Genomic DNA, 11,823 nt, shown 5'->3' on the forward strand with positions numbered 1-11,823 from the left:
CAATTAAACTATCATATCGTGCGAACGATTTGAGTTACATTTCTAGAAATCTAGATACACATAGACACATGTCTTAGCTATAATCTCTGTAAATTTTGAGTTTTTTGAAGCACGATTAGTCTAATTAATTACTACGGACCATTGTACAGCGTATCCATACAGCGCTGTACTTAAGCGGCAGCGGTGTGGATACATTTGGAAACAACATGGAGTCAAATCCTGAGTTGGCGCAACTCTCTGTATATAGGGACTCTAGGTGAAGTGTGCGACCGATCGCATGCGGTTGCAGGTTGCAGCGATGAGCAAAGTCTCAAGTCTGCGCTAGGCTTAAAGCCGCACAATGCGCATCCAAACACTAATTTCTCCAGTACTAGACTAGCAAATACTTCGTGTCATGCATAATCACACTACCTTATGACAAAATAAACTCTAGTTCCTCCCATTTCACTGTGCGTTGTCTTATAAAAGGTATTTGAAAATACCTCCAATGTTGTTCAAATTCTCCGATGTTGTTGACAGTTTCGCGTTGCTCCCCCAAGCAACCGTGCAGCGGTGCTGCGATACAGCGGTACGGGTGTAGCAAAGATAAAAACATGCGACGTCACCTAACCACTTCGATGCTAAATTGTTTGGCAAATAAGTCGGCGTTGGCGCCAGAATGCCAGTTTTTTTTCACCTCTTTCTTGTGGATTTTAAGCAAACGCGCAGTGAAATGGGAGGAACTAGAGTTTATTTTGTCATAAGGTGGTGTGATTATGCATGCCACGAAGTATTTGCTAGTCTAGTACTGGAGAAATTAGCGTTAGGATGCGCATTGTGCGGCTTTAACACAGGTTTTGAGGCACGCCTATACCTTTTAGTCTGAGAAGCGTCGTTCAAATCTTTTCTCTCCTGGACATTCATGACAAGTGCTAAAATAGGTGCCAGATGATCAATAACTACTATGTATGGCCTCTAGATAATGCTATCAAGGTAGCAATAAGTAATACAGCATTTGTAGATAAATAATAGTTTCCTGAGACTGATAGATGCACTGATGATATCAAGAGCGTATAAAGAAGGAGAGCGTACAACGGTGAAATGCTGAAACCATGCTGCACTATTAGTCGAATTAATAAACATTACCCGTTTTATTTTGACGATTCTTTGCAGTATTATTGATCAGCTGTCCTACCTTGTTCATATAAAACAAACCGCATGTCCCTACGATGCCCCTACGCTGAGATAATGAGCGGTGAAAATCTGGTATTTTCGCCGAAAACCGACTCGAGATACCTGTTGACTGCGACTGTCTCTCGCTTTGAGATAACTTCGGGAAACCTCGCGTGTTTCCGTCAATGATTGACAAATGGAATGAATGACGTCTGTTATTGATTGCCATAGTGATGACCCCCACCTGTGCCCACCTCACGCTGGATGTAGTAAACTCTGTAGTACTGACGTAATGAGTCGGCGCTACCATGGCGCTACACAGCGGAGAAAATACCAGATTAGCGGAGCGAAAATTCCAAATTTCATTATCTCAGCGTAGCGGCATCGTAGGGACAAGCGGTTTGTTTTATGTTAGCAAGGTGATCAATAATACCGCAAAGAATCGTCAAAATAAAACGGGCAAAGTTTCTTAATTCGACTAATACTGCAACATGGTTTCAGCATTTCACCCTTGTACGCTCTCCTTCTTTATACGCTCTTGATGATATGCACCTACACCCTTAGCTCTAGTACTATAGCCCGCGTACATTGACTGCTGCAGGCGCCTGCGGCAGTCAATGTACGCTGGCTATAGTACTAGAGCTACTACACCCTATGCATTCAGTTCACAGCGCTATGCAGGACATTGTGTACATAACCTGTAGGAAATCCGTTTGAGATGTTTAGGTATTTGGTTGCAAGGTGCGTTGTGCGTATGTGTGTGTGTGCGTGTGTGCGTGTGTGCGTGTGCGCGTGCGTGTGTGTGTGTGCCTAGCACACAACTGTTGTAAACACTGGCTGTGTTTATTTCTAACTGGCACTCCCAGCAATACATGGACATTGCACCAGCGATCTCGTTCTTTCTCTTCGTTGATCACGCGCAGTAGTCGTGTGCAGGTAGAGAATAGAAGTCACGTGCTGTTGCCGATAGAGTGATGACGTGTGGTGATCAGTCTAGTTGATACATACTAGAGAGCCGTCACTGCTGTCACCAGTGTGTTTATAACCACGTTAGTGATGGCTTGCACACGGTCCTTATCTATGCTACTCGCTCCCGCCTTCCTTCTAGATCGTGAACGATCTGCAGTATAAAAAGGACAAGCTATAGGCAACATTGTCAGTTGATGTGGTAGTTTGAAACATACGTGAAGGTCTCAACGTTCAGTGCCCATGTGATGTCATAAGAGAGTGAAAATTGAAAGCATGGATTTAGCAGGGAGGTTATTTAAAATATAAGTGTAGAAAACGAACTGTGGTCTACAGTACACTGAACAGTAGCAGTTGTAGTTTTACATCTGGTTTTGATTGCATCTAATGTGTATATCTGTGTGAAAGAAAACATGAACGCACTCATGCAGTTTCCCATCAACGTGTGCAATGTGCTTACATTGCGCAAATAATTCCTTGTGTCTGGGACGCCAAACTATTGGCGTAGTTCAGCATTTCGAACTCTTCTGTGAGTCACGACAACTGTGAGCAATGGAACGACAGTGCAGAATTTGTGGGATAAAGGTACTGTGCCTGTAGACTGATCGTGACTGTGATTATCAACTCATAACGAAGTCTTGCATGGTTTGCACAGTCCTTCAAAAGTCCTTGAATTTGAGGGGAGTCCTTGAAAAGTACTTGAATTTAGTAAATTTTGATTTTGTGCTTGAAAAGTCCTTGAATTTCATGAAAATGTCCTTGAATTTTTAGAAAGAATCCTTGCATGTAATAAAATGAAATTTTGTACCATCAATAATGTGCAAACCTCAATAAAAATTGCATTAAATGAGCTTAAAAAGCTATAGACACGATAGACAGTTAAATAATGATCACAAATTACAGTAATTAAGTCAGTAAAATCATTCAGTAAATCAAGACTAGTGTAGAAGTGACAGTGTTTAGAAGGGTTTATTAATGTGATCCAGGTAAGTTTTAGAGGTGACAGGGATTAAGAATGGGGTTATTATTAAATTAATCCAGGTATGTTTTGTTCTGTGTATGAATTCCGATAAAATGTCCTTGAATTCCGATAAAATGTCCTTGAAAAGTCCTTGAAAAAATTTCATTCCTCCTGTATGAACCATGTCTTGGCATGCATGGCATAGTGCCAGGGAATGGTTGTCTTGAACAAAATCAATCACCATTCTCTAAAGTGAATGGGTTTTCTGAAACGAAATAGTATTTCCTGTTTGCACAGCAGGCTACAACAATGTAAATGTCTCTCTTCTATTGGTATAACCGTTGTTGGGCTGATAACAAGTGATAACAGTGGTGCCTGATTGCCGCCTTGTTATTAGTTATAACGATTAGAACGTGAAACTATACAATGTATCTGAATTTATTGCTCATTAATCGTACATTGACATTGCAGTATATATATATCGTTCAAATTTAGTTTAGTGAAACGAGCCATAGTGTTTATGTGACTAACTCTGGATGAATGGGAACTGAATAGGTATGAACATGGTTTTCTACTGTGGGTTACTTTGCAGGAAACAATATAAGTTATTGAACATTTCAGCCGTCGCAGAGCTGTATAGAAGCATCAGGTGCCAACATGACAGAGTACAGACGTCCTATATGTCACCCCAGCTTTGACAGGCAGTCACATCCTGTTGGTATGTTTTATTCTACTGGCTGCTTTCTCCATATAGACTAGACATTGTGAAGAATATTCTCATTTGCTCATAATATACTCTCAGGTTTTCTTACATACATAGGAGGCACCGTGGCGCACCGCCGTTGTCAAATTTAACATCGCTGTTGTGAAAATGTTCCTGTATTTACCCGCCGTTGTCAAAATAGTGTCAACCCAAAAATAAATAGATCACCACATGCTTCTGGCATATTTAGATTGCCATGTGCGTTTATTGAGTCATGTGACATGGAGTCTACACTTTTCTGTTATTTCCTTTGAATCCATCATGCACGTTTTTTCCCCAAACTGGCCATTGCCTCCTTTGTCTAATTTTTCCTCAGAAGAAACCCTGACTCTAATATCTTAATATATAACTTGTCACTTTACCCCTAAGCTCAAAATTATTGGGTCTATAGCGTTCACACTGATAGAACTTGATGAACGTAGATCTTTTGCTGAGAAAATCTGAAGAAAACAACATAAAAACTAGTTTTTGGATTAACATTTGGTTAAACATTGCTGCGATTTTCTATAGCATTATATATATATATATATATATATATATATATATAAAGAGAGAGAGAGAGAGAGAGAGAGGCAGACAGGCAGACAGGTAGGCAGACATAGACTGAGACATATATATGTGTGTATATGTAATAGTTTATTCAAGTATCATGTTTGGATAACCTCAGTATGTGCACTCCACAGCTCACTCGTGTAGAGTGCCGATGTCACATCAGTACCAGCGTCAGCAGCTGCAGCAGCAGCATCCATCCTACCCGCCGCAGTCGTCCGGCCACGCGACACGTGGCGCCACCACGCAGGACTTTCATCACCACTACCACCACGTTGTGCCGACTGGACCTCAGCTGAACCCGCAACACCAGCGCCTTCTACAGGCCCACCATCGCATGCAGGAGGCTAACCGAAGGCAGCTGGAGCAGCACACACTATCTATGTCCAGGTGAGGACCGTGGGAGAATGTTGGGGGGTGGTAAGGTTGTGTGGGGGAGGATGGGGGTAGGGTGGTGTGGGGGAGGATGGGGGGTAGGGTGGTGTGGGGGAGGATGGGAGAAGGTTACGGGGTGGTAGTGTGGTGTGGGGGAGGATGGGAGAATGGTGCAGTCGTTGCTTGGGTGGATCGTGGAGTGTTGCTAGTGAGTGTGGGAGTGTGTTATTTGGGGGAAGGTGGTGGGATCTGCCAGAGGATAATGGTAGGGTATTGCAGTGGAATTTGCTGTAGGGTGAGGTGGAGTGTTCTAGAGGAGGTGGTTGGATTGTTACTGAGAAGTGTGGGAGTTGTGGGGGGAGAGGGATAGGAGGAGGTTTCTGCGGAGGATGTTGGAGTGCTGTGGAGAGAGGTGGTGGAATCTTGCTGGGAAGGACAGGGTTGTTGCTAGGGAAGGCGGTGTATGTAGTGTTGCTGAGGAGCGTAGTATGGTGCTGCTGGGAGGAGTGTTACAATGTCAATGTGAAGAATATTGATATAGCAATAGGTTGTTGCTAGGAATTGTGATGAAATGTTGCTCGTTAGGGTGTGTGGGTGTTGCTGAGTGGAAAGGAAAGCTAGAAGTCATTATATACTCTCCTGCTGTACCCCCTTAGCATTCTTGCACCTTTCTCCATTCTTCACCTTTTGCCCCCACCCTCCCCCAGCTGCTATCTTTCCATCTGTGTTTACTTACCTATCTTCGTTTCCTCGTCACGTGATTTGCTAAGGTTTTACGTCTCTTCGCTTTTCTATTTGCTGTCCTCATTTCTCTTTGCAGTCTCCCATTTCGTTATCTTCACTGCCTTCTACCTCATCCCCCGTTCTCATTTACCTCATCCATTTCAGTACACTTCACTCCCCTCCCCATTCCTGCATCTTGCCCACCGCATTCCACCCCACCTCCCTCCCCGTTATCTTTGTCTTATCCACCTCGCACTCCACTCTGCTCTCCATTCTCATTTGCTCTTCACTCCACTTCATTTCTCTTCTTATTTCTCCATATTACCAATGTCACTCCAACTCCCACTTCCTCTGCTCTACCAACCTCATACAACCACACTTCCTTCCCTATTGTCTTTCCTTTACCTGCTTCCTTTCTTCCACTCCCTTCCCCACTCCTCTTTGTCTCACGTACGTCTTTCCATTCTCTTCCCATTCCTCTTTGTTTCATCTTTTGTCTTCTTCTACTACTCCCCCTATTCATTTTCCTTACCCTACTACCCATACTCCTTACTCCTTTTTACCATGCCTCTGCATCACTGCCTCATAGTATCAGGGGTAGATAATGACAAATTGACGATTTGTCATTATCTACCCCTGATAGTGTGCACTGCTGATTCTCATACTGTGTGCGTCATTTATTGCCTTGCCACAGGAGAAATCTGTCGCTAGCTATGGTGCGGGACGTCAGCCTGAACCCAGCTGAGAATCCAGTCAGCCAGTCCGTCGAGTATCGGCCCGAGGCCACTAGTATACACACAGAAGTTGTCATTCAGAGCACTGGGTGAGTAGTGCAGGTGTACAGGTGCAGTTGAGGAGGCTGTGGGAGAGTGGTGGGAGAGCAGTGTGGGGGGAGGCTGTTGATGTTGTTGGTGTGGTAGAGGAGAATAGTGAACGAATAGAGTAGTGACAGGACAGCATAGGGCCGTGTGGAATACTATGCGCTTGGAGATGGGCTTTCCAGTTAGGAGGCAGAGATTGTGGGCCAATATTGGGGATTAGGAATATGTAGTGACGTGTTAACGGTGAAGTATCAAATATAATTGATAAGTGCGAATCGTTGGTATTAGGTGGAAATTACACGATGTTATCGCAACAGATGAATGTAATATTAATGCAATTATTGGAATGTATTCGAACAATAATGTTTACTGAATGCTTTATGAAGTATTTTTAATTATTTTCACATTGATTCACGTTCTTTACATGGTCACTATTTGTGCTTACAGAGAGCAGCAACCACATCAGCATCTGCATCATCATCTACATCACTACCACCATGGTCCCCCGCGACTGCACCATCTCAACATAAGCATCGCTCCGGGAGTTGTAAGTTCTATCAAGCAACACATAGTGTTGAATATATCTCCAGGACTTTCGTCCTCTGATCGCCTGATTAGTTGGCGATACTGGCTTAACTGTTGGTAATACTGGAGTAAAGACCATTTATTCTTTTCATCTGTCATTAGTTTGCTACAGAACTGCTAACCCTAAACCAACACTAACCTAACCCTACTCTAACTCTTACCTAAAGCATCCCAGTTTTTGTACCTCTGGAGTCATCGACTCTGTTCGCATTAATGTCTGACTCTCATAGTTACATGTAAGGTGTGATTAATCACTTATAACTGTGTATGAGATCTGATGAAATTCTTTTGGTTACACCTGTAGTCCCATGTGGTATGCTTATAGTCGTTTAAATCTTCTTGCAGCCTCCGCCGATCCATGAAATTCCGTCAGCATATCCTCCACCTCCCTATCCCATGATGCCTCACCTGCCGCGGCACATGCAGGCGCGCATGACGGGACGCATGTACGCACGGCCACTACCGACGTACGAGGTAGGTACAGCATGGTGTCCAGGGGGCGCCACCTCTCAACTTTATGAAACAGAGCGTGTAAAGCAGGCGTCACAGTTGGACCTGTCAGTCGGCAACTCTTAACTGAGGACGACTTATCAATCGCATTGTCTCATGCTGCTGTTTGCACCTTAAATTACCTACGTTATAAGTTAACAAAATGTAATACTTTTTAACTGTTATTTCCCATAAAAACGAGGGACCTAAACGTGTGATCATGGTGAGGTTACTATTGTCACAGCTGTCACCTGGTTGCTATCTGGTGACAAGTCTATCCGACTAGCAATACAGCTTTACAAAGACAACAGAGGGGTTGTCAATGCTATCACATTAGTAACAATTCGTGTTTATCATGGAGTTAGATTAACTAGTACCTTTGACTGCCTTATTATTAGATATAGAGATTAGGTGTGCTGATAACAAAAGTATTAATAAACAGTAGGTGCTTGAGCACATTTTCATACAGTGTTTTGCTGTAATACATTCTGATTTCTGATGTGTAGGATGTCCTATTTTTCACCTATCATATGGATCACAGTCTTACATCTTGCTCTTCTTCTGTACAACAGGAGCTTATACACCTTGAGGAACAGATAGGAATCGTGAATAGAGGTGCCAGTCCGACCACTATAGAAAGAAACACATATCCTCATAAGTATAAAAAGGTAAGCAGTACAATATCTTGTTGGGTAACATTGATGTTTTCACCTCGTGGGCATCGTGTTTTTTTCGTAATTCGTTAAAAAAAATCGAACTAACTGTGCACATATCGTCTTTTTTTTTAACTTAAAATAAACAATATACTTAATATACTTAAACAATATTTAATGTTATTTAACTTGATAATAGATGCTCGGTGAAAAGTGACACACATTGATTCAGACACCACACTATAATGATTTCAGATTTATATCTATCATATTTGCAGCATCTCCTGTACCCGCTTCCAAGTTGTATAAATGAATGTTAGTTTGTCTGCTAGAAGCTCTATGCAATAAAACAATAAATAAAAACTTCGGTGAATTCCCGCGCGATAGCACCGAATTCACAGCGTTTCTCCGCTCCTTGAAGCACCACCTTAGATTAGACTCTGTTATAGTTTCCCTGTAACTGCATAGGGAGTCACCATATCTTCTCTTGTAGATTGTGCGAGTGATAGAGGATGAGAACCAGGAAGAGGTGTCTGAGCGCTGCACCATCTGTCTCTGTGATTTCGAAGAAAATGAAGATGTTAGGTATGACACATTATGATCTCCTCATTCTTCATGCTGTAAACAAGTAAAGGCTGGAACCTTACTTGTAATAAATGTGTACCCGCTCACATGTATGAACATCCTGACATTCGAACCCGACCGACAATACAAACGAAAATGTGATTTTCAAACTATTTGTGTTCAAAAATCTATTTAAATTGAGTTCTAAATGATATTCTAGAACCAACAACACATTTTTAATCTATGGACTTCCTGCAACTCTAATATATCTGTATGAGTTTAACACAATGTAATAGATTAGACAGAATCATAAGTAGCCATCGATGTAATAGTGTTCCACGTTGTTACTACCTGGGTGACTAGCGAGCTATGTGCGCTGTTATCATAGTTTATAGTTATTTATGTTAGCATGTGTTTGCTTGCCTTTCAGACGTCTGCCCTGCATGCACTTGTACCATACGGTGTGCGTGGACCAGTGGCTAGTCACAAACAAGCACTGCCCCATCTGTAGGGTGGACATTGAGGCTCAGAGTAAGGAGTGCATCATGGGCTGACAGCCTGTGCGATTCCTGCTTATCTCACATCACATCGTATTTACTCACACCGAGCTGTTGGCAGGTGGCAGCACTATCTGCAGTGATTTGTTGTTCGCACTTGCGTATACTCGCATTGGGGTTACTAGATCATTCATGTTTGTACTAGTATGGAGGCCACCATACAAAATACCAACACAACCACTGTCTATGCTGGTGTACCGTGTTATTATGTAGGATCTTAATGCGTTGATACATCTATAGGTGGTGGTTACTAAATCGTATAATGGTTTACACAGGAACTGAGCCTAATCTAATTTTGCAGCTGCTTCTATGTGCTATGTATGCATCACATTTAAAACCATCAGTTATTAACAAAGAAAAGTTATAAATTAGGGGGGATATATAAGTAAAACAGCAATAAGGCAAGAGCAACGCGATAGGTCACAACTAAGAAAAAAGTCTACGTGACCCTTATATTTACCCCTCACATTTGCTGTTGCTATATACAGTACATAATCTATTATCCGAAACCCTTGGGACCAGATATGTTTCGGAATTCGGAATTTTTAGGATTTTGGAATGGTAGTACAGTACAGATAAACATACCGTATATCCTGCAACTAGCCAGTACTAAAACCCAAGTTTTCAAGAGGCCAAGTGCTGTACCAGTACAGTACAATATGTATGAGTAATGCCAAGCACATGAACCTTGTGCAGCCAAACGCAAGCTTTGGTGTGCAGACGACCTCCACGAAAAAACTTTCGGTTTCCTGAGATTTTCGGTTTTCAGAATTTCGGATAATAGATTGTGTACTGTACTTTGATCTTTTAAGGCCTCATCACATAAAGAGACAATACTGGATTTAACTTATTAATTTCATATGCCATTTGCATATATGCGTTTATTGGAATGAATTTTTCTCGTGGGAATAGCAAGGAATTATATAGCCAGAATGTCAAGAATAGTGCCACCAGGTAGGTGCCAGCGCTATCTCATGGTCACACAGGTAAGTTGCATTTGTTATTGGAAACTGTACATAGATGTGTGTAAATATATATTGAAATACTGTATTTATTTTCACTTGCATAATATAAGTTTTAGATTATATTACGGTGTGTTCAAACTGTTTTGGGAGCTATTGTATTGATTAGCTGTGATTTTCTTTTTCTTCTTATCCTTGATATTTCATTTGCTAAGACTTGCAGACAGCAGATAAATAGAATTTTATATGTTGAAACTCCCGAGAGGTGATTAATTACAAATGGGAACCAATTGGTGTTTGTATTTAGTAGTATCTGTTTTGCATTGCTTTTAGATTATAATAGCATAGCATTCCCTCGGATTTTAAATGTACGCCTAAGCGTTTTACTAGTTTTTTTTGAAGAATTTTAAACGTGAGGTGAAGGTTTATTTTAGGTAACAGTATGACATGAGAATTGCGCCTTAGCCGATTATTTCGGCCAAATTATGAGATGACAGCCATCTGCAAAATATAATTAGCTGTAGGAAAGTCTCCAGCAGGAGGGTGTGGGAGTATTAGCACGTAATAAACCCCTTACAAAACTTACAACAACGCACCTAAACATAAGTGCATTGGGCGTAAATTTACGTCGTTGAAATACATACATAAGTACACGTTTAAGTTAATAGTTTCTAGGAGAGTCTCTGCATCCCGTCTGATACACAGCTAAACTTACGAAGTGACCTGTGTTCCTTCAGTTAAATATTTATTAACTGTGGTTAGGGTGTCGGTCGGCCTTTCGCCGTGTGCTGGGATGCATAGCCACGTATTGTGGAAGGTATGGGGAACTGTGTACCGTCGCCAACTCTTGTCTGCCCGTTTAATTTGAGTGAAGAGTCATTGCACATACAGTGAAACCTTACACTTCAACCGACGTGTGCTTTCTCTGCGTCTCACACGGGCAAATTACAGTCACAGACTTACTCGCTATGGCCAAACCTTTGTCTGGAAATACTGTACTAATACTGAATGCACTGAACGAAATGTACTGCAGTACTATAAAGCGCTATAAGTGACTGGTTTGGCGTACAGATACTGTATATACTTCTACTGATATAGGCTGGCAGCATTGTAAAGCTGGGAAAGGCGTTTCCTTTTCGGCTGTATGCCTGTTCGGCTGTACGAGTTTCCTTCCTAGAAACTAATTTAATGGTTGATTGGAACAGTGTTGCTGCTAAGTCATACTACACATAGCTCTACGTATTACCCCCTCGACATTGACAGCAATAAGCAACGATTCTGTAAAAATGTGTTGATGCCTTTAGATGAAGGTAGAGTTGGTTGTATGTTTGTGATAACTAGTATAATCAGGATTCCAGTGATTTGGTTTAGAGTTTAATAGAATACGGTGCAGGTCTGACGCGTGATTACTGCTTGCTTTTTTAAGAGTAGTTTGAGACTGATTGTATTACTGATCTAGAATAGTTACAAATTGACATGTCGTTATCTATCTGATATAAGAGAGTGAATTGTTGCAATATATGGATGGTCATGCTACACAGGTTGTTACTGTAATGCTAGCTAATAAATGAGGTGATTTTGTCACCTAGTGGAATAGTTCTGTTCAGCGTAGTGTATCGCTGCGTGTACGTTCAAGGCTTAGGTCCTAAACTATCGCGACAGTGTGTGTGTACACGTGTGCGCGCGCGCGCGTGTATCAGTGT

The 11,823-nt window shown here is 41.8% G+C and overlaps 1 protein-coding gene across 4 annotated transcripts in view; it reads left to right on the forward strand.

Annotated features, from left to right (window-relative positions):
• The window catches only part of LOC106806751, a 43,465-nt gene extending 33,738 nt beyond the window's left edge, over positions 1-9,727 (forward strand). For 3 of the 4 annotated variants that reach the window (XM_014808806.1, XM_014808808.1, XM_014808809.1), the window contains exons 9-16: positions 3,701-3,797; positions 4,526-4,781; positions 6,184-6,312; positions 6,758-6,857; positions 7,241-7,369; positions 7,957-8,052; positions 8,531-8,622; positions 9,032-9,727. In XM_014808806.1, coding sequence (XP_014664292.1) covers positions 3,701-3,797; positions 4,526-4,781; positions 6,184-6,312; positions 6,758-6,857; positions 7,241-7,369; positions 7,957-8,052; positions 8,531-8,622; positions 9,032-9,155 — 1,023 coding nt within the window. In that variant the 3' untranslated portion in view covers positions 9,156-9,727. The remainder of the gene's footprint in view (positions 1-3,700; positions 3,798-4,525; positions 4,782-6,183; positions 6,313-6,757; positions 6,858-7,240; positions 7,370-7,956; positions 8,053-8,530; positions 8,623-9,031) is intronic. The other variant, XM_014808810.1, reaches the window with a different exon arrangement.
• The last annotated feature ends 2,096 nt before the right edge of the window (positions 9,728-11,823 follow it).

The sequence above is a fragment of the Priapulus caudatus genome, unplaced genomic scaffold (genome assembly GCF_000485595.1).
Source record: "Priapulus caudatus unplaced genomic scaffold, Priapulus_caudatus-5.0.1 Scaffold177, whole genome shotgun sequence".
In the NCBI taxonomy this organism is placed as follows: domain Eukaryota; kingdom Metazoa; phylum Priapulida; class Priapulimorpha; order Priapulimorphida; family Priapulidae; genus Priapulus; species Priapulus caudatus.